Source organism: Peromyscus maniculatus, chromosome 4 (assembly GCF_049852395.1).
Source record: "Peromyscus maniculatus bairdii isolate BWxNUB_F1_BW_parent chromosome 4, HU_Pman_BW_mat_3.1, whole genome shotgun sequence".
Taxonomy (NCBI): Eukaryota; Metazoa; Chordata; class Mammalia; order Rodentia; family Cricetidae; genus Peromyscus; species Peromyscus maniculatus.
The window spans coordinates 8,228,429-8,255,505 of record NC_134855.1 but is presented as its reverse complement, the minus strand read 5'-3'; the positions used below and the strand labels follow the sequence as shown (position 1 = coordinate 8,255,505).

The 27,077-nt window shown below is 52.9% G+C and overlaps 1 protein-coding gene across 1 annotated transcript; it reads left to right on the top strand.

The window, feature by feature from the left end:
• The first annotated feature begins 365 nt into the window (after window positions 1-365).
• Aif1l (allograft inflammatory factor 1 like) lies at window positions 366-26,228 on the top strand. Its single transcript, XM_006983450.4, has 6 exons — window positions 366-519; window positions 672-733; window positions 12,498-12,564; window positions 16,070-16,111; window positions 20,603-20,765; window positions 23,471-26,228. The coding sequence occupies exons 1-6, from the start codon at window positions 489-491 to the stop codon at window positions 23,556-23,558; spliced, it is 453 nt and encodes a 150-aa protein (XP_006983512.1). The 5' UTR covers window positions 366-488; the 3' UTR covers window positions 23,559-26,228.
• Window positions 26,229-27,077: the final 849 nt, after the last annotated feature.

Here is a 27,077-nt window from a genome sequence, read left to right as displayed (position 1 = left end):
TTGGGGGATGAAATGGCACACACAGAGGCAAGTGTCAGGCAACCGTGAGCACCCAACAAAGTCTTTATTAACAACACATTTATCTAATTGATTTAATTGGTGTCGTAGTGGCACAACCGGGCAAAGGCGACAGTAAGGTGACAACCTCTATTGGCACTTGATCCTCTCAACCAGCTCTGCGAACTTCTCACTGAGTTGTGACTTTGTCTCTTCTGGCGGACGGGGAGAGATGGCTGTTGTGCATTTTCCGCGTCCTCCAGCAGAGGGGCGGCGGCGGGCTAGGCGTCCAGCAAAACAGCCGCTTTGATGCCCTGGGCGCGCGCGGCCGCGGGGAGGGGCGCGGGAGGCGGGCCGCCGGCGGGGCGGGGTGTGTCCGGCCGCGCAGTCCCTCCGCCCCTGGGTCCCGTCGCCACACGCCGCCGAAACTCTGGACCAGGCGCGCTCTCCTCCCCGTCGTCCCTCTCCTTGGCCGGAGTCAGGCGCACACCATGTCGGTCGCGGTCAGCAACAGGTTCCAAGGTAGGCGCCTGCTCTCCACGCGCTGTCCCGCGCCCGGCGTCCCCGGGTTGTCACCTGTGCGCGCGGCGCGGCGCGGCACGCGCGGGAACTCGGAGGGGGCGCGTGGCCCGGGAGGTCGCCTCGCTTCCCCGCCGCCTCTTTGTCTCCCGCAGGAGGGAAGGCGTTCGGCTTGCTCAAAGCTCGGCAGGAAAGGAGGCTGGCGGAGATCAACCGGGTAAGCCGCGCCACCGCGGGGGACAGCGTGCGGGTTCCTTGTGCCCCACTGTGCCACCCCATCCCCCAGACAAAATCAGCCCCTTCCTCCCCCTGGCCTTCCCCAATTGCATCTCGGGCCCCTGCCGGGTGGCCTCCGACTCCAGGTAAGTCCACTCCACCCCTTAGCTCGCTGCCTGGCGGTCTCCGGTTGCAAGTTGTAACTCTCTGTACCAGGGAGGTGGGGCTGGTGAAGGAGCCCGGTGCCGGCGGGCAGGGGCTTCCCGGGAGCCCGCTGGGACCACCTAAGGATTTTTGGCGCCAGAAGGGACCCCTGGGCCAGTGCTGTCTCCATGGACCACAGAATTTAACACTAGGGGTTGGCTGGCAGATGCTGGCATTTCCCTGTCCCACATCCAACTCCAACACACAGCTTTTCACCAGCTTTTAGAAAAGTTGCCCGAGGGACTGCTTTTTTTTTTTTGAACCGACCGGGGAAGTTCTAGAGAGAAATCCTTCCGCTGCTGCCAGACACACAATAGCAGCTCCGTACGTTTGCTACTGAGCGTGTAGATCCCAGGAGATAAGGAAAGGTGTCAGGGCCTCCTGGATTGGCAAAGCACGAAGGTGGCACAGCCTCCTTTACGGTTCCCAGGATCCGGGTTCAGAAATGACTAGTGTCTTCAGTAAGGGCTCCTCACCTCCCGCGGGGGCACTTTGTGAGCTCAGTAAGGCAAGGAGCCGGCATGGTCTGGGGTCTAACTCTAGGGAGACATCCCATGAGAGTATTAGATCTTTCTCTGTCTCTGTCTCTGTGTGTCTGTGTCTGTGTCTGTCTGTCTGTCTGTCTGTCTGTCTGTCTGTCTGTCTCTCCTGTACTGGAGACTGAACTCAGGACCTTCTCCATGCTAGGCCAGCACTCTGCCATTGAGTTATTAATATATAGGAGGCAGAAGTAGCCCACTGACACAAGGTTAGACATTTCCCCTTATTTGCCCTTTGGTCTCTGGATACTCAGAGGGACAAGCTCCGGGTCCCTGGTGGGGAGCTGGGTCAGCACCCTTGGAGGTCATTGGAGATGTGGGGGCTGTGGTCTCGTTGCCATGTTTCCTTCCTATTCCTTTATTTCCTTACTGCCTAGACAGAGCTGGGCTGGGTCGGGCCTGTGGGCTTCTGGAAGGTCCCTCAGCACCACCCCAGCCTTGGCTGCTTTTGTTTCTGGACAGAAACCTGGGGCTGTGACCTCATACAGCCCCCTGGGCCACTTAATTAGGCAGGTTCTGAGCTAGTTGACTCCACCCATAGGCAAGAGGACCCTAAGCCAGGGACCGCTGGAGATGGGCATCAGGTGACCTTAGAGGCGTCTAAAGAGTGAGACCTTGGGACTTTCTGTGCTGACCCCACCCTTGGGGTTACCGATGAAGGCTTGGGATGGGGTAGGATGGGGCGGGCCTGTGGCTGTTGGGCTGGTTTTTGACTGTACTGGCACTGTAGAAAGTGGACCGGTGGGAGCTGCGATCTGACCACGCCATGACTTCAAACGCCTGGAGAGGGTCAGCATCTGAGCCATTCCACACGGGAGCCACGGCCACAGCTTGCAACCTAGTGTCTTTGCTGCGGGATGCCGTTTTCAGATCTTCCACATGCGCCTGGGCACTACGGGGCTGTAGTGTAATCCAGAGTGGGGGTCCCTAGAGGATTATGCTAGGTGGCTGAGTTACTCCCGCATTACAGCAGGCCAAGGTGACCACGCTCGAGTCAGAGCCAGGAGGCAGGCTGCCAAGCACTGGCTCTGTGACGTTCAGCAAGCTGCTTCACCTCTCTGAGCCTCCTTTGCCAGCAAGAGATAGGAGTAGTGATTTTTCCCCCAGGCAGATGATGTCTGTGAAGTGCACAGAGTTTGCTGCTATGAGCATCATCCTTTGTGTGAAGTCTTCAGGTACAGGGAGTGGGCATGCAGTTATGCCGGGAGCATGCCAGCTGCTCCCTCTCCCCTGCAGTGGGAACAGTGGGCCCACCCCTTTTGAACCCCTGCAACAGTCAGTGGAGAAGGATAGACTCGAGTTTGGGGTGGCTCTGCTTGAGGGTCCCAGTCATGGCCATGGCTTCAATGAAGTGTCCTCAGAATACAACATTCCGGAAAGCTGTGTTGACAGTCAGATTGTCTTCCACTAGCGAACACCTTCTCTGCCCTACTGGTGAGGACTGGGGCGCCGAGCTGGGCTGCGCCGAGCTGGGCTGCACCGAGCTGGACTGCGCCGAGCTGGGCTGCGCCGAGCTGGGCTGCACTGAGCTGGGCTGCGCCGAGCTGGACTGCACTGAGCTGGGCTGCGCCGAGCTGGGCTGCGCCGAGCTGGGCTGCACTGAGCTGGGCTGCGCTGAGCTGGGCTGCACCGAGCTGGGCTGCGCTGAGCTGGGCTGCACCGAGCTGGGCTGCGCGGAGCTGGGCTGCGCGGAGCTGGACTGCACTGAGCTGGGCTGCGCTGAGCGGTGCCTCTTGGCCCCATGTAAGCAGGAATGCATACAGCATGACTTGGTGACTCATGACATGGGGGTTGTGTGACCAGCTGTTGTTGCCCATGAGCATGGGCACCACCAGCTGCTGTCTGGGCAGAGCCCAGCTCTAAGGAGACTTTCTGGACCAATCCTCCAGTTTCCCATAGGGCCTTTCCCCATCCCTGGGTGGCTGTTTGTGTGCAACAAGATCACTCAGTCTTAGCAATTGTTATCACAGGGAGTCAAGTGTCAAAGTCTAGCAGTCTGGTGGGGCTAGGGGACACTCAGGGGGCATGGAGCGACACATAATACAGCTTTTTAGGGGTTCACTTTAGTTTTTTCTTTAAAAAGTATTTTTGCAGGGTGGTGATGGCACACACCTTTAATACCAACACTTGGGAAGCAGAGGTAGACGGATCTCTGAGTTGGAGGCCAGCCTGGTCTACAGAACAAGTTCCAGGACAGCCACAGCTACACAGAGAAAACTTGTCTTGAATAAAAACAATAACAAAAAATATTTTTAAAATTTCGTTAACTTATTAGTGTATATGTAAGTGTGTGCAGCATACAGACCACAGTCTGTGTCTGAAGGCCAAAGGACCACTTGGAGGAGTCGGTTCTCTCCTTCCATGTGGGTCCCAGGGATCAAGCTCGGGTCCTCAGGCTTAGCAGCAAGCCCCTTTACCCACTGAGCCATCTCGAGATCCCCATTTTGGTTTCTACCGTCCTTTTTCGGGTTCCTTGGCGTGTGTGTGCTGGCCCTGCACCAGGCATGTTGACTACTCTTAACACTGTGTGCTGTGGGCGCTATCATTCCCATTTTATGACTGCCCGGCTCAGAGAAGTTGACTTAATTGCCTGAGATTAAACAGCCACAGTTTAGCCAGAGGTGCTGGTGTTTGCCTGTCATCAAAACAGCTGGGAGGCGCGAGCAGGAGGGTTGAGTCGCAGGCCAGCCTGGGGTACAGCGGGAGACCCTGTCTCAAACAAAACAGAAACAGCCACAGTGGAGCCCAGACTTTATAGATATTATTTGCTTCAGCTCTGCCTCACCGACCCCTTTTGTGGATACCCAGCCCCCTTCCACACTGTGTGTGTACATGTCAGCACTACTGGATCAAGCTAGACCAGGCAAGTGCCTCCTACTCCCTCCACATAGCTGGCATTCCCCACGCCCTGATGGCATGGTAGGTGACCCCAGGCCAGCCAGGCCCAGCCTTATATGGCAATGGGAGAAATTTCCTCTGTCTTCCCATAGGAACCTAGAGACGCCGTGGGGCTGGGCTGGCTGCCCCTTGGAGTGTCTGTGCATTGGGGATGATCTGGGGGAGCTGTTGGTGGGGAGGCTACAGCTGAGCCTGTGATTGGCCAGGATCTTTGAACACACATGAGGATATGAGTGTGGCAATGTTCCATGCCTGGTGTTCACCATGCGTCAGCTCAGCTCTGCCTCAGTGGAGTGCTCCGTCACGCGAGTGTCGGGTGTGAAGAGAGAACTGTGAACGTTCCTCTGGGGCAGGGATGATACCCATCTTAGAGAGGAGGAAAGGCAGGGCCCATCCTGGTGAAGTCACCTGCCCCGGTCACTCAGCCAAGGAAGGGGCTCAGATGAAGTCTGTCTGACTCCAGACACCATCCCTGGCCTGCTCTGGCCCCAGTCCACCATGTGGCTGCAGCTCTGTGGTGGCCCAGGCCTCCCTTGCTGATGTAGGATAAGGGATCTCTGGCTCCTGTCCCCATGTCTCGGCCCTCTTGGGTCAAATGAAGGACACTGCATTCCCTGTCCCGTTTGGGTGCCTACTGGTTACCTCCGTGCTCACTTGCCACCTGGGAAGGAAGCTGGGGGGATGCGGGATGGGGTGAGGGGAGACCTCTGTCCAGAGTGACTGTGTCTCCTGCCCGCTCTCCCAGCCACGTGGGGCCACGGAGACATGACCCAGGAGACTATGCAGGTGTGTCTTTTCCAGTGTCCCTGGCAGTACCGCTCTGTCCTTGCCCGTTGGCATCGAGGGCACCCGGCTCTCTTGCTCTTCCCTTAATATATTATAAAGGAGATGGTGATAAGAGGTCACGTGGGCCTCTGGGGATTCAGTGTCCCTTGCAGGTCTGGTCAGTTGTGACCTTGCTGTGGCCATGTCACAGGCAGCTGGAGATGGAATTTCTGTGAGGTCTGCTTTATGTGTGTGGTCACTGGGGTGTTTTTCTTCAGCTGCCCAACTATTGGCGAGGACACTGTGTCCGGATAAGGCCCCAGAGGGCCCTGGGGAATGTGAGCCTGCTGTCTTTGTGGGTGCTTGTTACAGGTTCCTGCTGCCCGCCAGGTGCCAGGCTGGGCATTTGCGGCCTGGCCCTGGCCCTTGGAGAGCCTGGGGGCTTTGTCAGAGGCCACAGGATCCCAGCACGGTGCTGCCTGTCCTTGGCACTCACAGGGCACCAGCCGCTAGTCTGTTGGCTGGCTTCTGGGATGGTGATATCTATCCACTCGCCTTTTCTTTTTATAGTGGTGCTGGGAATCGAACCCAGAGCCTCATGCATTCTAGACAGTACCTATGTCCTCAGCCCTCATGTAGCTGATGTGTCGAGAGGGCCAGGAACAAGGGGCCTTGAACATGCTAAATGTTCCGGAAAGGAGTTGAATCAGGTATGGCAGGTGACTCCAGAGGTCTGACACAGCATGGACTTGCCAGCCTTTGGTGCTTTTGAGTTTTTTGTTGTTTTGTTTCTGTTTTTTTGTGAGATCATGTTACCTAGGATAGCCTCAGACTCACTTTGTAGCTGAGGATAGACGTCAGTTTCTGATCCTCCCATCTCACTCCACCACTAGCTGGTGATAAATTCTTCCTCACGGAACTAACCCCTCCAGTCTCTGAGCCTTTGGGATGGGGCTGGGGTGGAGGGAAAGACTTTGTTTATCTCAGGTTGTTGACCAAGACAGCCGGGAGCCAGGGTGGCTGCCAGCACAGTTCCCTGGGGCTGTGGCGAGCAGACTCTCTACCAGGTGGACAGCTGTCTCCGTCCGGGAAGCCAGGAGTTGGAGGACTGAGAGAAGCTTGCCATTAAGGAGCGGTAACCAGAGGGTCCAGCCTCCTGGGGAGGTCCTCACGGATGGGCCCTCTCTTGCTTTCTCTGCTTTCTGGGTGTGGCTGGGGGGGGGAGGTGGTGGTGACTGACGCAGGATAGAAAGGCCAGCTTTATATATGTCATCTTCAGCCGAATGGAGTTCCTTGAATCCTTACAGCGGACTTGTGAAGGGTCTTTCGCTGGGACCTCATTTTATGGAGGAGGCAACTGAGGCCCAGTGTGGAAAAGTAAGGCATCCAGGGCCACAGGGCACTACTAGATGGGGACTTGGGGTAGCACCCAGTCAACTTGACCCACCCCACCCCTTCTTAGCTCTTGCCCTGCACCTGGAGTCCATCCATTATGACTTTAGGGGGATTGATCCCTGGGGGCCTCAGTTTCCCTAGTTATTGACCAAGGAGCACAATCCAGGTGCTCTGAGATCCAGAAGGGTCTGGATTCTGATGCTAGGTAGATGCTTTAATCTGCTGTCTTCCCAAGCCTCCCCTGGAGGCTTATAAGCCACTCTAGTGTTTCAGCTTCTTGTGTTTCCTGAAAAACTTATCTTTGGGGACAATAGGTTGGATTGGGAAAGAAGATAGGGGTAGCCTCAACCAATGGAACAGGATGCCCTGACTCCTGAGAGCTTTGGAGGACCTTCCCTGAATAACCTGTTGCCTCAGAAAAGGTGACGCCCCACCCCTCCACCCACCCACCCCTCCCCCTCCCCCATTGTCTTTCTTCTCCCTGAAATATGTGGCTTGGCCACCACCTCCTAGTTTGGGGCAAGGTGGTAGCTGGAAGGGCCTAGGGATAGAGACCCTGGGGGAGGTGCAAATCTCCTATAACCCTCAACTGGTTCAGTGCCCCGCCCCCTCAGTTTCACATCCCAGCTGTCAAATGGCTACCTGGAAGGGGAATGAGAGGTCTGCAGCCCCAGGTCAGGCAAGCGGTTAATAATGGATGGTGGTCTCAGCGGGGGTGACAAGCTGACAGTTAAGCACAATACGTGTTAAATTCCTAACAAGCTTCAGTACTGACTGGTGTCCGTAGTCGCTAGTTCACACTAGCCTTCAAGACAAGCCTAGGAGAGTGCAGGGATCTTCTTACTCCTCTGATGGCCAGACTGAGGTCCAGATAAAGATGCGAATTTTCACACAGCGACTAAGCGAATTAAATTCAGGCATTCTGACCCCAGTTCATCCCTTGTTGATTATTTGGCTTTTCTTCCAAATATCAAGGCTGACTGTTATCTCTCTCCATAGCCTGGATTCAAGGTCCAGCTCAAGGGTACCGGCCTCTGGGCAGAGCTTTCCCAGAGGCTGAGCAGGGATGTGGGGGAGGTTCAGGGAAGGGAACCTGGCCTGTGCTTGAGTCCAAAGCCTGGAGCTATGGTGGAAGCTGGCACCTTAGCCTGTGAATCCCCACCCTGCCTCCTGCACACCTGTCTCCTCTGCTCCCAGCCAAGGACACAGCTGTCCCAGCCCAGGGCTACCTACCCACGCATGAATGGGTCAGCTGCTTTTCCCACCCTGGTCACTCTGGTGGCCCAAGCATTTGCCACCGGTGGTTCCAAAAGAAGATGTGAATCCATTCCTGGAGTCCACCCCATTGTCTGTCACACACAGCCACGGTTTGGAGAAACCGCTTATTTCCAGGAGGTGGCTGGAGGAAGCGGTGGGGACAAATGTTAGGTTTCTGCCGAATTCTCTAAACACTTGCTGATGGAGTGAGGAGTGCTCTAGGCTGGCCCCTGTAGGGTGCTGGGCATCTGTAAGTTACTATTCTCATGGTCGGGACCAAATATCTGACGAAAAGCAACTTGAGGGAAGGAGGGCTCACAGTCGTAAGGGACGCCCATCCCAGGGGAAGATGTGTCACAGGACCATGAAGTGGCTGGTCACATCGCATCTGCAGTCAGGAAACAGGCGCTGGTGCTCAGCTGGCTGCCTCCTTCCCCCTTTTGATTTAGTCGAGGGCTCCAGGTCCACCTTGGAGACTGCTCACCTTCAGGGTGTGGTCTTCCTTTCTCTACTCTACCTCTCAGGAAGCCCCTTCACAGACATTCCTTCTGAGAGGTGTGTTTCCACGGCAATTCCAAGTCCAGTTAAAGTGGAAGGCCGAGCATCCAACATCGGAGGGCACTAGCTGAAAAACATGTCCTGGTGCGCACCTCCCCACGCCTACTTCCGAGAATGGCTTCTGCTCTTCAGCTGTGGATGAGCACAGAGGCCAGGCTGCCCGGCCCGGGAGGTCATTCCCAGCTCGGCCACTTGCTAGTGATGAGACCCTGGGGAGGTTGTTTGTCTCCGGGTCTCTGCTCACCTGAGCACCTGCCCTGCAGACCCTGTGCCCCGCAAGGGCAGCTGGACAGCGGGCAGCATCTGAAGAAAGCAGCGTCAGTGGAAACTGGCGGGGACCATTCGTTCCCTGGGACAGAAGGAAGAAGCAGAGCAAGGTCAGGTGGATTGCAAGTGGAGGCAGACTGATGGACAGGCTGTCTCCTTTAAAAATAGGGGCTTAGGGGAGAACCTTGAAGATCAAAGTCTTGACGTGAGGGGGAGAATCTTGCAGATGTGTGGAGAAACTTCACTCTGGATGGGGCAAACCTGGAGCAAAGGTTCTGAGGTAGGAGTGAGCTCAATGAAAGGAGGTAGTGTGGAAAACAGGCCCGGATGGTGGAGGCGCAGGAGACGGGAGATGGGAGGGAGACATGCTACATTAACTGAGTGATATATAAGATGGAGATAAGTGCTTAAAAAACGTTTCCTCTGCATAAAGGAGGTCTTCAAAACACGCTCCTCCCCACCCCTCCCCACCCCTGCTGCATCTTCTGAGAGCACAGTCTGAAAGTCCAGTGAGAGGAAGCCACTATTAGTCTCTCCTACAGTGTGGGCCTTGCCCTTGTTCCCAGCCCTGCAGAAATCCCCAGGACTTCTGCCCCGTCACATAGTGTGGGAGCAGAGCAGGGCCTCTGGATCTTTCCCCTGAGGTGCCACGTGCTGGTCCTGTGTGTGTGTGTGTGTGTGTGTGTGTGTGTGTGTGTGTGCTCATGTGTGCCCGTGTGTGTGTGTGTGCCCGTGTGTGTGTGTGTGTGTGTGTGTGTGTATGTGTGTGTGTGCTCATGTGTGCCCGTGTGTGTGTGTGTGTGTGTGTGTGTGTGTGTGTGTGTGTGTGTGTGTTTGTGGGCACGTGCACATGTATGCATATGGAGGCCAGAGGGGGATATTGTTTTCCTTAACCACTCTCTACCTTCCTTATTTATTTATTTATTTATTTATTTATTTATTTATTTATTTATTTATTTACTTACTTACTTACTTACTTGTATCCTTATTTGAGACAGGATCTCAAGGCCTGGAACTCTATGAAGACCAGGCTGGCCTTGAACTCATAGAGGCCCACTTGCCTCCGAAGTGCTAGGATTAAAAGCATGCACTACCATGCCTGGCTTCCACCTTATTTTTTGGGACAGGGTCTCTCACTGAACCCAGAGCTCCTCAGTTTGGTCAGATGAGCCCTCTGGCTGGGGAGCCCCAGGGATCCTCCTGTGTCTACCCCCCAGCACTGAGGTTACAGGCTTGTGCTGCTACACCTGGTGTGACCCGGTGCTGGGGAATGAACTCAGGCCCTCAGGCTCGGTGGCAAGCACTTCACTGAGATGTCTCTTCAGCCCCTGGCTGCACCGCATGAGGCTATCCACGCTTTAGTGATGCCAACAAAACACGGAGACACAGTGAGTTAGAAGTGAGCTAAGTAGATGCCGTGTGAAAATCAGAACTGGTTGACTTCTGTAGTCCTGCTCACTGTCCATGGTCCCAAGTAGGATCTCCCCCGCTTTTAATGCCCCTTGTTTTACTGCCCCGAAATCTAAAAGCCACTGACCTAACCTGTCCTTAAGTGGACAGAAGAGGGATCAGGACCCAGAGAGGTATTTGGTTTGCTGGGGTCACCAACAAGAGTGCGTTGTCCCACTTTGGTATGGTAATGGGGGAGCTAGGCAAAGAACTGTGAGAGAGAGCCCAGAGGAAAAGCCTCTCTCCACAGAGCCAGCAGGAAGGGGACAGCCCTGGCTTCCTCTCCAGCTAGGTGGGTCCCTCCCGGTAGTCCTCAGCACTGTGTAGGCTAGACACCTTCTGTAACCCCTCTGGTTGAGTTCCAGCCCATAAAATCAGAATGTGAATGGCTGGAGGATTTAATAAGATAACACGACTCTGGCTGGCCACAGTCAGTGCTTAGCCACATGACCCTTTCTGAACCCGGGGAGGGGAGCCACATGCAGGTGGTTGTCCCCTTCTGTCAGAGGATACTGAGGAAGGCAGAGGAATCTGAGCTGCAGAAGGGTCAGACAGAGGTCACTCAGGTCCTTGTCTACTAGGTTCACAATAGACTGGAGAGGAAGTGAGCTCTCCTCGCAAGATGTGTGTGTACAGGCTGGCGTCTTTTAGTGGGAATTTAGAAAAAGATTGATTGGCACATTTTATGAGTGTTACTTATTAGTTATGTGTGTGCATACATGTGTACGTACATGTATGCACACGTGTGTAGAGGCCAAAGGTCAACCTTGTTCTGGAGTCATTCCTCAGGAGCTGTGTACTTTGTTTGAGGCCTGGGCTCAGCGATTGGGCTAGGCTGGCTGGCCAGCAAGCCCCAGAGCTCCTCCTACCTCTGCTTCCGAAGTGCTGGCCGTTAGTTACAAGGGTATGCTGTCTGGCCTGGCTTTGGACTTGGTACCGGGTCCTCATATTTGTGTGGCAAGCACTTTTACCTGATGGAGCCATCTCCGTAGCTTCCCCAACTGTGTGGACTCTAGTTCTAGGATGGGGAACTTTATCCACCCTATTTCACTGCTCCCGGATGCCGAAGGGCAGCACAGTATAAATGCATTCAGACTGTGGTCCCTCAGGAAACGCCCAGTGCGTGAATGGATGAATGGATAAATGGAGGTGTGGTCCACAGGAAACAGTGCTTACAGAGTCTGAACGGTTGGATGGGACTGTGTCTCCCTTGTCCAGACACCTAGCTCATTATAAGCTGAGCAGAGGTGTACTAAGATACCTTGATACTGCCCAGCACACATAGGCAGCATAGTTTTTTATGTTTTTTTTTTTAAATATTTTTTAATGTATATAAATATCTGGCCACATGTATGTCTGTGTGCCACATGCATGCAGTGGCCTTGGAGGTCAGAGAGGGCATCGGAACTGGAGTTGCAGGTGGTTGTGAGTTGCCGCCATGTGGGTAACTGGGAACCGAACCCTGGGTGCTCTGCAAGGGCAGCCAGTGCTCTCAGATGCTGAACCATCTCTCCACCCTTTGTGGCTGCTATTTTAAGTCAGATATGTAGCCCAGGTTGGCCTTAAACTTGCCATCCTCTTGCCTCAGCCTCCCCAGGGCTGGGATAGCTTTTTGTTTTAAGCCGAGAGACCAGATGTGAAGACCACCCGCACACCACTCAGTGCTGTGGTTTAAGGCTGCTTAAATATGGTGGAGCTCGGCAGGGTTTCTTACTGTGTGAACATCAGTGTCCTCAGATGTAAAACTGGTAATGGCGGCTACCTCCTGAGGTGCTGGGAGGTCTGAGGAGAGCCAGTGTGCCTGAGTGCCACCAAAGGCTGCTGTTACTTTTGGTTCCTCCCTGTAGCTGCCCACAGTATCCATCTGGTTCTGAAGGGGCTCAAGCATTTGTCTTCTGTAGCTTCTGAAGGGAAGCACACCAGGGATTAAACCTCATTTGACAGGGGAGGGTGGAGATGTGAGGTTAAGTGATCTCATAAGGGTAGCGTTCAGTCATTTTCTGACCAGAGAGAGGTACCTCAGCCCATACATTGCCCTCATGTCATCCCTGCAGACTCAAGGAGTAGTCAGCCCTGATGCTCACTTCTGGGGAAGGGGTGATGTCCAGGGAACACAGAGAGGTCGTTTGCTGAGGACCACACACCTCAGAAGTGAATGACAGACTTGGAGCTGTCTCTGGAATGCACAGCTTCCCAGATCCTGGGAGCTTGGTGTCCTGGGGACAGTACAAGGCACATCCCTGAAGGTTTTCAGTCCCCTAGAGTAGATGCTCTGGTAAGCCCTGTCCCCAAGCTCAGAGAACACCTCCTGCCACCAAGGTGACTGAATCCGCCTTGAGGATTCACAGGAAGCTGGGATGAATGCTGCATGGGTTGCTTACAGGTGACCTTTGCCCCCAACCCTGGCTCAGTACTGTGGTCTCACCTCTGTAGGAGTTCCTCTGTGACCAGAAGTACAGCGATGAAGAGAACCTGCCGGAAAAGCTTGCAGCCTTCAAAGGTGAGCCAGGGCTGCCTGCCCAACTGCCCCCGGAAGAGCTGGCTGCTCCCTCACCCATGGCATACAGGACTCCTTGGCCCCACAGCTCTCATTTTTCTAGAATGCCCAGCTTCCCGTCAGGCTTTGAGACAGGGGTCCCCCAAGAGGCAGGAGCAGGCCCTTTCTTCTTCCTCCGCCACTGGACCTCTGGCTGCAGGCCTGATCTGGCCCTGCCCTCTGTCCCATGGTTGCCCAGTGTGGCTCAGGTTGGCTCCTATCCTCTCCATCCAGGCCCTGTGCACTCCCAGGGCCCCGGCACACAATCTGCCCTTTGTGCGCAGTCCCTGCCTCTCCCCCTCCCTGGTGGAGCCTCTCAGGAGCCCCTGTGGAGAATAGACATTTGTGTCGCTGCAGTGGGCCAGGGGGGCAGAGTTTCTGCCCATTGAATCCCAACAGCATGGGATGAAAAGAACACAGGGCTCAGGAGCCTGCGCGGGGAGAGGGGCAGTATAAAGGTTCCTCTGTTCGGGGCCTTGGTACTTGGTCCTCCGCCAGTGGCCCGAAAGGAGAGGAGCCTGGGCACACAGGGAGTGGGCAGACCCACCTTTCCTGCCTCTGGGGCGCACTGGGGGGATGGGAACCCAGCGCTCTGCAGAGGACACCCAGGATGTCCTATCCCTTTCCCAAGCGTTTGCAGTGTGGGCATCCTTCCCATTCCAAGGCCAAGTACCTGCCAGGGCGCTTGCCTGCCTCGTCTGGCTCACAGCGTCTCAGCCAGGACTGGGAGGGCGGTGATATTAATAATGGTCGGCAGGTGCTGAGTGTCAGCCCGTGTCAATAAAGCCCCGTTCAGCAACAGCCGGCGTGCTCTGCTGACCCCTTCCCCATCCGTTAGGAGGCAGATGGTGACACTGTTCATTCACAGGCCAGCACACTCGGGCTGGGGGAGGTAGGACTGTTGGCAGAGGGATCCCATAGCTCACTTAGGGCAGAGTTGAGACTTAAGCCCTGTCCGTCTGTGTCTAGAGCCCCAGGTCTCAGCCTAGGTGTATGATGTCATGGAGTGGGGAGCCTGCAGGAGAGGTGTGCAAAGGGCACAGGGGCCCACTCCTGATAGTGGGGTTCTAGGAAGGAAAACAGGATCTTGGGCTCTGAAGTCACATCTTCATTGGGAGGTAAGGTTGGGTCTGTTGAGCAGGGAGTCCTAGGGAAGCATAGTTTAGTTGGAGAGACGCAAAGACCCTCAAGCCATTCACTCTAATGTATCCGATGGGTGCTCACTGTATCCGATGGGTGCTCACTGTATCTGATGGGTACTCACTGTATCTAGATGGGTGCCCTCTGTATCTGATAGGTGCTCACTGTATCTGATGGGTGCCCACTGTATCCGATGGGTGCTCACTGTATCCGATGGGTGCTCACTGTATCCGATGGGTGCTCACTGTATCTGATGGGTGCCCACTGTATCCGATGGGTGCTCACTGTATCTAGATGGGTGCCCTCTGTATCTGATGGGTGCTCACTGTATCTGATGGGTGCCCTCTGTATCCGATGGGTGCTCACTGTATCTAGATGGGTGCTCACTGTATCTGATGGGTGCTCACTGTATCTAGATGGGTGCCCTCTGTATCCGATGGGTGCCCACTGTTTCTGATGGGTGCTCACTGTATCCGATGGGTGCTCACTGCATCTAGATGGGTGCTCACTGGGCACCAGACTCCTTGGATGTGCCAGCGGAAGTTGAAATTGTGAGGAGGGGCCTGAGCATACCTGGGAGGACACTCCAGACTGAGGGACCAGCCAGGGGGGATGGAGGGGAACAGTGTGCTTTTCATCCTGGTTGTCCTGTGGTGCAGAATAGACCACACTCTGCTGAGGTAGGGGTGACATGTCCAAAGCTACACAAGAGCTTGCTGGCATACAGCCCTGGTCAGAAGACATCAAGCTGGGGTGGCTCCCATCACCTTCTCTTGCTGGTCTCCTTTGGCTTGGGAGTTGCCGTCTCAAGGTCAGAAGGCTTTGGGGTAGGTCCCACACATGCATCTCAGTTTCAGAGCCAGGCTTGCCGTACTAGCTGCCCATCAGCACCTCCTGGGATACTTGGAGGCACCCCAAGGCCTGCCCCACCTATACGCTCCACCCTGAAGTCTCCAAGAACATAGTTTGTTTCACTCTGCAGCTTACTCTAAGGAAGCTACCTTCTTCCTACCAGGGTCAGCGTGGCCCATTGCTGTGTCCCTTGGGGTGCCTGTAAGACAGTGGTGCAGGCAGGAGTATTGTGGACACTGACCTTTAAGAAAGAATGCAGTCCGGTAATGAAGATGACTCAGCAGACGACAGCGCTGGCCACAGAAACTCCCGATGACCTGTGTTCAATCCCCTGAACCCACGGAAAGAGGGGAGGAGAGAACTGACATCTCAAAGTGGTCCTCTGGCCTCCACACACATGCATGCCCAGACGCACACACCATACACATGCGAACACACACACACAATTCAATCAGGAGATGTAGGCGGTTTAAGCAGAAGTTGATTTATCAAGGTGAAGCAAAGCAAAGATTCCAAAGAGAGACTGGAGTGAGCTTTTGCTTTGTAGAATACAAAGAAGATTTCATGAACATTCATGATGTGGGTAGCATATTCATGGAGGAAGGTGATCCCGATCACAATAGATCAGATCTCCATTTTAGGATTATTTCTTCCCATTAGTCTCTTGAAAATCCCACAAGGGAGGCTGGTATCAACACCACGAGGCAGTAACATTATGTATTATATATGTGGATAACATTTTTTTTTTTTTTTTGGTTTTTCGAGACAGGGTTTCTCTGCGTAGCTTTGCGCCTTTCCTGGAGCTCACTTGGTAGCCCAGGCTGGCCTCGAACTCACAGAGAAAAGATTTACTAATTCTTTTTTTTATTTTTTATTTTTTTATTTTTTTTATTTTTCGAGACAGAGTTTCTCTGTGTAGCTTTGCGCCTTTTCTGGGACTCACTTGGTAGCCCAGGCTGGCCTCGAACTCACAGAGATCCGCCTGCCTCTGCCTCCCGAGTGCTGGGATTAAAGGCGTGCGCCACCACCGCCCGGCGTGGATAACATATTTTTAAGTAATATAAAATAATATCATGACATTTAATCTTTTGAGGATGCGGACCCTATGTTTGCGCGCGCGTGTGTGCTTTTGTGTGTGTGTGTGTGTGTGTGTGTGCGCGCGCGCGCGCGCGCACGCGCGCGCGGGAACAACCAAACTGGAGCCTCTAGCATATTCAACCACAAAGGAACACTGTGACCATCAGGAGACGTGGCTACCAACATGCACTGTCGTTTCCCCATAGCTGATTCTTGCCTATCTGGTATCAGGAAAAAAACTTTGGCTCTTCCAGAGACAACAGCTATGACAGGACTCCTGGGCTGGGGAGGGTGTCAAGGGCTCCCCAAGTTTTTAGTCGCCCTTTGCAGGGAGTCACTGGGCTCTGCAGGGAGAGCTGTGGCTTCCGAGCTAACAGCAGCTTTTGTTTGTGATTTCCAGAGAAATACATGGAGTTTGACCTGAACAATGAAGGCGAGATTGGTGAGTGAGGCCTTGGAGGCAGAGCGGAGGGTGGGCAGAAGGCTTGAGAGCCAAAGGGCCTTGCTGGTCTGGCGAGGGGCCCTGGATGAGGCTAAAGAACACCCTGATATTTCCCCAATGGGACGGATGGCCCGGCTACCCTGTCACCAGCAGCAGGGGACCCAGGGCAATATTGAATTCTTCTCAGAGACTTCCACTGAGGTGGCTCTGGGATCTTAACACAGCAAAGAAGAATTTCAGACTGAGCTGTTATCACTTATTTATGTATATGTTTGGTGGGGGGGCACACAACTTACGGGAGTCTGTTCTCTTCTACAATGTAGGTTCTGGGGTCTGGGGGTGAAACAGGTTTTCAGGCTTGGGAGCAGGCACTTTGACCTACTCAGCCATCATGCCAGCCACGGCCCTCTTCCGTCCTCCCTTACTTCCTCCCTCTTTCCTTTTTTCCTTTCTTTCTTTTCCTGTATTTTGAGACAAGGTTTTGCTGTGTAGTCATGGCTGGCCTGTAATCACAGAGATCCATCTCCCTATAGAAGGGTTTCCCACCATACCCAGCATCACCCCCTTTTCATACTGTTCATGTTTGAATCCAGTTAAAACTTTTTAGTCAAGCTGGGCGGTGGTGGCCCACGCCTTTAATCCCAGCACTCGCAGGCAGATCTCTGTGAGTTCGAGGCCAGCCTGGTCTACAAAGTGAGTTCCAGGAAAGGCGCAAAACTACACAGAGAAACCCTGTCTCGAAAAACCAAAAAAAAAAAAAAAAAAAAAAAAAAAAAGCAAACAAACCAAAAACCAACAACCTTTTAGTCAACTCCAAATTCACTTCATTAAAAAATGAAATGGGGGCTGGATGGGGTGACTTAGTGATTAAGGGCACTGGCTGCCCTTGCAGACAACCAGGGTTCATTTTCTAATAGCCACACAGTGGCTCACAACCCCTAATAACTCTAGTTCCAAAGGATCTATCGCCCTCTTCTGGCCTCTGAGTGCACAGCACACACAATGCACATAAAACCACTCATACACATAAAAATAAAGATATCTTTTAAAAAATGAAAATAAAGAGGAAGGGCTGGAGAGATGGCTCGGCAGTTCAGAGTGTGTACTGCTCTTGCAGAGGACCTGAGTGTGGTTCCCAGCCCCCACATAAGATGGCTTACAAATAACTGTCACTCCTGGGGACCTGGCACCTTCTGGTGACCTGTGAGCGCTGTGCTCATGTACACAAGCACACACATAATTTTAAAAAGTACAGTAAAACATAGAGAAGAAAAGGACAGCAGTGGAAGTAGAGTAGTTTTCTCGAGAGAGAATCACACAAAACAAACCGAAGCTACCAGGAAAGGGAAACTTAACAATAGCTCTCTATGTGATTTCGGTGACTTTTGAGATTACTTCATTCAAAGGGTATAATAATCAATATCTAAGTTTAAAAGGTAAGTAAAAATGTTTTTGCATACTTCTTATCTGAAGAATTTGTCTTTTCATAAGTGAGATTTTACAGTGCTTTATGAGGGCACTACACAGACTTAACAGACTGAAGAGATAAAATTGTAGGTCAATGGAATTCTTAACATAACATGGGTCACTAAGAGGTCAAGACATGTTCTGACTATAAACAGGGCCCACGGTCTTGTCTGGCAGATTTTTCTCAGAACAGACAACCGGGTGTGCTGGTAAAGTTAACCTCAAGGGTCACACACATTCTGACTGTGAGCATGGCCGGCCGGCTGTTCTGTCGGTCTTGTTAGGAATCTCCCAGGGACCGGAATACCGCCTCTATGCAGGATAGTCACAGCAGGTTTTTTGGAAGTTTTTTTGTTTGTTTTTTCTGTCATTCAGGTTGAAATTCTTGACTCTGCCAGTACTCGACTCTAGGCGTGTCCTCAGGGCCAAGGAGCTCCTCTCCCTCCTCAGACCCCTTTACCTATCTTTCAATCCCGCCTCAAGCCTAGTCCACTCTGGTCCCTTCTACCCTTGGCCCAGCGTCACTGCCTGAGAATGACCATGGGTGCCTCCCTGCTGGAGCCAGAGCTTTCAGCCTAGACCTCCGTCCCACCCAGGCCTGTGGGGGCTGCTGCTTCCTTCTCCCCGAGTCTGCCGGTGCTCGCTGCTGTCTCTTGTCCTGCAGTTGGCCGGGAGCGTGGACACAGCCTCTCCCCTCCAGCAGAACCCACTGCTTCCTGCCGGCAAGGTGTTGGGGTGGCAGAGGCGCGGGAGTCCCAGGGCACTTACATCCTGGTGGGAAACTGTCCTTTGCTCTTCACCAGCAGGGCTGGGCCGTGGTCCAGGCTGCTCAGTCATCCCCAGTTTGTGGGTGGGAAAACCAAGACTCAGAAGTGGAAGGATTTGGTGGGTCCCCAGTGTTGAGGGGTGGGCTTAGTCCCTGCGTTGCTTCCGAGCAGGTTCTCTGTTGCTCTGTCCCTACCCAGGCTGTTCCATTGCATGAATGGGTTCACATGCATTCAGCCAACACCTGAAGAACTACCATTTAGAATTTTAGGCTTTAGATGATTTCATATTTGTGTTTTGTCTCATTTTAGTCCAGGCTGGTCTGTAACTCAGTATGTAGCTGAGGACGACCATGAATGCCCGACCATCCAGTCTCCCGTTGTGGGGATTACAGGCGTGAACCATCATGCCCACTTTAAACGGAACCAAGGATGGAACCCAGGGCTGCGTGAGTGCTAGGCGCTCTACTGACTGAGCTTTGTCTTCAGTGGGTTTTTGTTTTTGTTTTTGTTTTTCTGGCCAAGGTTGACCTAGAATTCACTATGTAGCTCAGGCTGGCCTCAAGCAGTCCTCCTTCCTCGGCCTTCCCAGTGCTGGTTTTAGAGGCATGCACTACCACATTTGTGTTACTATTTCTGAGCTTTAAAAAAATTTAAATTACATTTGTCATTGATTTGTTTATGTGGAGTGGCTGGACCACTACAGCGTGTGTTTGACGGTCAGAAGACAACCTGTGGGAGTCAAGTCCCTTCTGCCGTGTGGGTTCCAGGGGTCAAACTCTGTCTCAGGCTTGGCAGCAGGCACCTTTACCCATCTTGCTGAGCTGTCTTGCCAACCTACCATTTTCTGTTTTAACTGTTGTTGATCAGCTCACAGCGACCATCTCTCTAGATGGATCTGGTCCCCTCAGGGGTTATCTGTAGGGTAAATCTCACCGAGGAGAGGGGCACAGTGGTGGGTCAGGGCATTCAGCGGCCCCATGCCACATGCCTCCAGGAGAAGTCTTGCCAGTTTGAAGTCTGGTGGCTAGTGTGTGTGCCGTGAGCTCTTTTTCCACAGAAGAGCCTGGCAGCCCAGGAGCTTCGGACCTGGCACAAATGCTGCCCACCTCAGCCCGGCTGACAGTCCTGAGATCTGCCCCTACGCACCCTGGTTTGCTGATCCATTGTTCGCTGTGAACAATTCCCAGGAAACAGCCTCAGATGCTGGTGGCAGCGAGAGTGGGCGGAGGCCCCTGGGGGGGAGTGACTTGCTGGTACCTCCCTTGTTTTTCTCTGTTTTCTCCTTTTGTTGCTTTTCCTGCGCTGAGGGGTATTTTTGGCTCCCTGTCCTTCTAGCCTCGGGAAAGTCCTACAACAGCAGAATGGAAGTGGCAGGTGGCTCTGTGTCTCTGCTGTGCTGTGCCAGAGGAAGTTTGGCTTTAAGTGCCTGGGGACAGGCTAACTCCCAGGCACCCTGGCTCACCCTAATGCGAGAGGACCTGCTGGGAGAGCATCGCATATATCATGTCTGCATAAGCATAGTTACCATTTCTTCCTTTTTCTTTCTCCTCCAAACCGATTGTATGTGCCTGTGTGTGTGTTCAAGTGTGTGTGGGCACACGTATACAAGTGTGTCTGTGTGTAGAAGGTAGAGGCTGGCATCAGGGTCTTCTAAATTGCTTTCCTCTTTATTTATATTTTTTGGACCTGGGTTTATTGATTTGGCTAGGCTGGATGGACAGTGAGTCTCTGGGCTCCTCTTGTCTCTGCCTCCCCATCCCTGGGATCACAGGCTTGTGCCAGTGTGCTTGAGTATTTATTTGGGTTCTGGGGCTTTGAACTCAGTTCCTCGTGCCTGCACAACTTACTGACTGAGCCGTTTCCCCAGGCCTTCCTCATTATGTAGCCCAGGTTGGCCTAAAACCTGCACTGATCCTTGTGCCTCAGCCTTCCAGCTGCTGGGGTTGAAGACATGTGTCACCCCTCATCCCAGAGAGGTGAAGCAGTCTTCCCCAGATCCCCAAGCCAAGAGGAGAGAAGCTTGATCCCAGCCCAAGTCTGACTCTAGAAGCCCAGGTCCCCACCTGCTGGCCTTTACTGCCTCTGAAGAGAGCAAGGAAGGCTCACCCCTGCGACTGCAGGAGAGTCATCACTGGCTGCAGCCTGCAGGGAGAGTCGGTCACTGTTAGCTGTGTGTACAAGAATGGGTCATCTCTGGCTCCCTACAGGGCCTCAGTGTCCTGTCTCCACTCAACAGATCTGCTTTTCCTCCTGGCAGATCTGATGTCTTTAAAGAGGATGATGGAGAAGCTGGGGGTCCCCAAGACCCACCTGGAGATGAAGAAGATGATCTCGGAGGTGACAGGGGGCGTCAGTGATACCATCTCCTATCGAGACTTTGTGAATATGATGCTGGGCAAGCGGTCGGCTGTTCTTAAACTGTGAGTACCTCCTCACCTCATGGGTCTCAGAGGCAAGGACATCTTGTGAGGAGAGGCCCCAGGCTCAGGACACTTGGGCCATCCCCTAGTGGGTGGACAATTCATTGTGCTACTTGCAAAGTGAGGAGCTGGAGTTTTCTGAGCCTGTTTTCCTTACCTGGAGAGATTAGCTTCCACTGGGGTGCATGGCAAACCCCAAGACTGGAGGCCTCATGAATGACAAAAATAATAGCGGCATTGTCTATCTTTTTGTTTTGGTTTTTTGAGACAGGGTTTCTCTGTGTAGCCCTGGCTGTCCTGGAACTCACTATGTAGACCAGGCTGGCCTCAAACTCACAGAGATCCGCCTACCTTTACCTCCCGAGAGCTGGAATTAAAGACGTGTGCCACCACTGCCCGGCTTTTTGTTTTGTTTTGTTTTTTAAGGTTTTTGAGACAAGGTCTTCAGAGTCTTAACTGTGTACCCGTGTAACTCTGGTTGGCCTGCTACTCACAGTGTGTAGCCCAGGCTCTCTTCAAAAGTTGCGTCAATCCTCCTGCCTCAGCCTCCCAAGTGCTGAGATTATAGGCATTCTGTTCCAAACCAGACCTGACTATGGTTGCCCCTCCCTCCCTCCCTTCCTCCCTCCTTCCTTCCCTCCCTCCCTTTTGTATAAGAAGCTTGAAATCGAAACCAGGACCTCATACATGGTAGGAAAATGCTCTAACCATTTTTGCTACACTCCTACCCCTCCTGTCAACATGTTCTGAACCTGCTTCCTCATTTGTAAAGTGTACTCCTACGCCCTTTGGTTGTGGTGAGTTGACAGTCTGTAATCCGCTCTAGCTGGGCATGGTAGGGCACATCTGTGTTTTTAGCACTAAGGCAGTAGATGCAGGAAGGACAGGAGTTTCAAGGCTATCCTCAGCTACATAGCAAATTTAAGGCCAGCCTGGGCTACCTAAGACCTACCTCCAACCTCTTTCACTACCTCCCTCCCTGAAAAAGTCAACTCTACTTTGAATCCTGACACTGTTACTTGTTCCCTAATGACCCTGAGCAGGTTATCTTTGACCTTGAACTTTGGTTTCTTTTTTCTTTGTGTGTGTATGCCTGTGTACCCATGTGTGTCCGTGTGTGTGTGTGTCCGTGTGTGTGTGTCCGTGTGTGTGTGTGTGTGTGTGTGTGTGTGTGTGTGTGTGTGTCCGTGCGTGCGTGTGTCCGTGCTTGTGTGTCCGTGTGTGTGTCCGTGTGTGTGTGTGTGTGTGTGTGTGTGTGTGTGTGTGTGTGTGTTTTATTGTATAGCCCAGCGGCCTCTCAGGAGCCAGGATTGCGAGTGTGCGCCACCATTCTCAGTGTCTTCTGTGGAAAGTGGAGATGTTGGCACACGAAGCATCGTCCTGAGGGTTAGTGAGATGGTGTGGTGATTTCCACCTGGTACCCAGCCGAGGGCAAATACCCATGTGGTACATCTTTAGGACTACACTGTCTTGCTTAATGAAGGAGCTTGTTTGACCAGCTAGCGAGACAGCTCAGTTAGGAAAGAAATGGCGTGGCCCAAGTTTGGTTCCCAGAACCCACATTGAAAGCTAGAATGGTGGCACATTCCTGTATCCCAGTGCTTAGAAGGCAGAGACAGGTGGAACTCTGGGGTTCACTGGCCAGGCAGCCTATTTGGCAATTCCCAGACCACCAAGAGACCCTGTCTCAAAGAAAAGAAAAAAAGAGGAGGCACCTGAGGAGTGATTTCTGAGATTACTTTCTGGCTTTTACACACTGGCACACACTCATTCAAGGTGCTCGTTGAGGCCCAACGAGGTCAAGGGGCTGGCTCCTGAGCCCATGTTCCAGTTGGCCAGAGCTTGTGGCGTGCCCATTTCCATATAAACAGGAAGAGGTTAACTGTTGGAGTCACTCCGCCTGAAGCAGAAGGCCAGCACTAAAACCCAGTCTCCCCGAAAGGTTACGTTTTTGAGCCTACGTTGTCTCCTCCCCAGAGTGGACTGCATTTGTAGCCCAGTGGGCAAGGATTTTGTTTTGTTTTGTTGAGACAGGGTAGGCCAGCCTGCCTTCCATCCGTCCTGTCCTTCTTTCCTTCCTTCTTTCCTTCCTTCCTTCCTTCCTTCCTTCCTTCCTTCCTTCCTTCCTCCCTCCCTCCCTCCCTCCCTCCCTCCCTCCCTCCCTCCCTCCCTTCCTTCCTTCCTTCCTCCCTTTTTTCCTTCCTATTTTTGGGACAGGGTCTCTCTATTATGTAGCTCTAGCTGTCCTGGAACGTGTTATGGAGATCAGACTGGCCTGGAACTCACAGAGCGTGCTGGGATTAAAGGTGTGCACCCCCATGGCTGACCAGCCAATGGGAGTTGTTTATTTTTAAGATCTGATGGGATTCTTGAGCAGAGTTCTGGCCCATCCCACTCTTCTTCAGACAGCTTGGATAGGGGAAGGCACCGGCCTGGAAGCCAGAGGCCTAGAGGGCTGTCCTTTCTTCCCCCTTGGACTGCCTGAGCAGCTGGGGAGTCCCACTGCCACTCTGTACCCCAGTTTTTCCTCTATGAAGTAGGACCAGCAGCACCTTCCACAGAGCTACCAGTGTGATCTTTCATGAGGCCTTCCCAGAATGCCTTGGGGGCGTCCTGTTGAGGACCCCGCAGAGCAAGGCTGGGGAGATCTCTGTAAGAGAGGAGGAGTCCTAACCCTTTTGTTTTGTTTTCTATCTCTAAACCAGGGTCATGATGTTTGAAGGAAAAGCCAATGAGAGCAGCCCAAAGCCAGCTGGCCCCCCTCCAGAGAGAGACATTGCCAGCCTGCCCTGAGGAGCCGCCTGGACCTTCTGGGCTGCCAACCCCGACCCCTCTGCTTTCTCACTGTGAGCTGTCTTCTGTGTTTGTCCTATGGACTCACTTCTTCTTCCTTTTCATTTCTTCACGGAAGCACATGTTACCTGCCTTAATGAGATTGGGGACTCCTGAGCCTCGGCCCCTCCTCTCTGCTCCCTGCTGCCCTTCCCCCCCATACAGAAGGGCTGACAGCAAACCAAAACTGGAAAGGGCACGGAGCCTGCAAGCCTGAGTTCCCATGTTTGAAGAGGGTCCTGCCCACCAGTTCATCTCTCATCTTTCTAGGTTTCTTTTTTTTTTTTTTTTTTTCTCTTTGAGACAGGATTTCTCTGTGTAACAGCCCTGGTTGTCCTGCAACTCACTATGTTGACCAGGTTGGCCTCGAACTCACAGAGATCTGCCTGCCTCTGCCTCCCAAGTGCTGGGATTAAAGGCATATGCCACCACGGCCTGGCCTCTTTCTAGGTTTCTAAGCTAAATTCAGACTGCAGGTTTGGCCCTGGTGGGCCCCTCCCCTCTCCCCACCCTCAGAAGATCCTGAGCAGGCACAAAGGCCCAGGGCAGCTTCATGCTTCTGGTGTTCCTGGTGCCTCCCAGACACCACTGATGCCCCTTGGTTCTCGCCGCTCTCCATCCTCAGTGACGTAACACACGGTGAGGAGGAAAGCACAGCCATTGGAGCCCTTCACAGGAGCCAGAGGGAGCCCTGGCTTGGCTCCTGACCCCACCTTTACAGACAGCGGACGGACGGTGGAAAGGAAAGGGCCTGGACGGCAGAGGGAGGACGGTGGCCCGGGGGAGCCATTCCAAGGAGGATGCTGAGGGCGCCAGGGCAGAAAGTCGGGTGACATGAACCTCCAACAGAAACCAGCTGTCTGGTTGTGAAATGCCCAGATTCAGCTGTTTACAGTCCACCCCCACTGCCCTTCCTTCGCTCGCTCCCTCAGCAGTTATTGATCGAGTACCTATTACAAGCTTTAAGTCCTCCTGTGTGCTACGTGGAGCTCATAGCTCCCTTTGCAAGTCACTCCAGACCTGGAGTCTGGCGATCAGACCAAGGGCATCTGGCAGATTTTAGCTGGGCCAGTCCCCTCTTTTCACTGTGCTGACCTAGGGTTAAGTACCTTGCGGAAAGGTCAAGGGGTTCACCTAGATTCGAGAGTGTGACTGGAGGCCAGGTACTCAGTTGCCCTGCCCCCTGCTCTAGGCTGCATTGGTCAAAGGGAAGGGTGAGGAAGACTGTCTCCCAGCCTGGTACTTGAGGAAGGTTTCATCCCCTCCAAAGACCTTGGGTCAGGACTCACCCTCCGAGGGTCTCCAAGTTGGCAACAGGGTTTGAGTAAGGGCCAAGCCTCCCTTTGGCATCTGTCTTCCCTGTAGCTTCTTGATGATCCTCAGAGACCATTTCCAAGAATTAGTGCAGTGAAGCATCAACCTTGACCCATCTTACCCGAGTGGGAACCTCAGCCTTGACCCTGCCTGTGTTCTGGAATCTTTTCTCCTGGGCACTCGGGACGAGAGACAGTCATTCATCAACTGTATTCATCAAGCACCCACTATATGCCCCGAGTCCAGAACCCAGCAGTGAAATAGACTGACACATGAAATTTATGTCTACTGGGGAGTCACACCCAGCCAGTGACAGTGTGATGTTAGGAAATTGGGGGGGGGGGCAGCGCCAGCAAGGGGTCGGTATCCTGTAGTGCCAGGACTTCCAGCTGGCTCACGACTTGGCAAGAGTGTTAGAAGAGCCTAAGCCCTAAGTGGAAAAAGACTGGGCACTGTTCGGCTAGTGTGGTTTTCCTGGGGCCCTCAGTGTCCCACAGTTCAGTACCCAGATGCTGTCCCCACAGCAGCTTGAGAGTACAGCAAATGAAATGGCCTGCTCCAGTTAATCCTCTGGTTTCAACCAGTCCAGCTCAGGAGAAATCATTTAGCTATGACTGGCTGATTTTCAGCCTAAGGAGCTGCTTCAAATGCACAGTCTAGTTTATGTTTAACCCCAGCATTCCTCCTGTAAATATAAACTCCTGTCTACCCATACCCTGTCCGCTGACTTTTTTTTTTTTTTTTTTTTTAAGATTAGCATCTTTCCCCATGCCTTCTGCCTCATTCTCTGGCTGGGCTGGGACCTTGCACTGTATTCAATGTGTCCAATTTCCTGTGATAGGGGAAGGCAGAACCAGTCAGTGGATTCATAACTTATGAGATTACACACCACCTCCATAAAGGAGAACAAAGGAATGCGCCTTTGACCTCTGCAAGGTACAGGAAGAGGCTCTGAGAGGGACCCTATGAGTCCCTTCAGTGGTCTGTAGATTGACCCCTGGGAAGAGTCTTAAGAATAACCCTTAGAGGGGAGGAGTTTGCATATATTTCAAGCTGTATCTATCTGTTGGCTCCAGGGTTCTTAATCTCTCTTGTTAAGGGCTTAGCTTTCTTGGGACATCAGCTGTCTTTGTTTCTGAAAAAAGACCAAATCTAACTGGTGTAACCAGCTACATGGGGACTGCCAAGTATGGCTTTGTCCCTGTGACTCAAAGGACTTTGTCAGGTAGATGTGGGTGAATGACATTATGTGTGTGCATGTGTATGTATGGGTGGGATGTCATCTCCTGCAGACTGGAATAAAACTAGACCAATTTATCAGTGTCTTTGTGCTTCTTGGGGATGGCTCTGGGCTCAGCAAATTCAGAAGGTAGCTGACACAGGGACCAGTTGAACAAGTGTGTCGCAGACAGACAGTTGACTTCATCTGACTACATGAAGACTCACTTCTACTTGGTTTGCTGTGGTTGTTTTGGAGACGGTTTCTCTTCATAACAGCCCTCCCTGGCTGTGCTGCAACTCGCTTTGTGGACCAGGCTGGCCTCAAACTCAGAGATCTGCCTGCCTCTGCCAGTGTGGGGATTAAAGGCCCGCGCCACCACGCCCTGCCATTACAGTGAGAAGAGGCTTGGAGCACACAGACAGACAACTTGACAGAATGTGTCCTCTGGAGCTGACACACCAGCACCCAGTTAGGACCTCTACATTTATTATTGCAGTTAGCACATCTTCAACATTAGTTAGCACATCTAGATCTTAACCATTCCTGGCTGAGAGGAATAATTTAATTGCTTTGTGTGGAACTCCCTTATTTCATTACACAATTCATTTTTTTCAGACAGGGTCTCATGTAACCCAGGACAGCTAAAGATTGCTATGTAGCCGGGGATGACCTTGAGTTCCTGATCAGTTCAAATGAGCAGAGATGACAGGCACGCATCGCCATAATTGGGTTTCGATGAAAAGTTACTAAACCCCTAGGTGACTAGAAACCACCTCGAAGGTTAAAGGCGACACTGAAGAGTTACGGCTGTGGGTACTTTTCCAGACTTTGAATGACAAAACGTGCGCCGCCCAAGGAAAGACACCTACAGAACTCCAGCGCGTGCGCGGGCCTCTGGAAGGAGGGCGGGCGCCGGCGCGCCTCATGGCCACGCCCCCTGCCGG

Excerpts from the sequence above, each read along its gene's own strand:
- Aif1l (XM_006983450.4), top strand. The coding sequence starts at position 489 with ATGTCGGTCGCGGTCAGCAACAGGTTCCAAG. Across the intron at positions 520-671 it reads GGTCAGCAACAGGTTCCAAG|GAGGGAAGGCGTTCGGCTTG; the intron begins GTAGGCGCCTGC and ends TGTCTCCCGCAG. Across the intron at positions 12,565-16,069 it reads AAAGCTTGCAGCCTTCAAAG|AGAAATACATGGAGTTTGAC; the intron begins GTGAGCCAGGGC and ends TGTGATTTCCAG.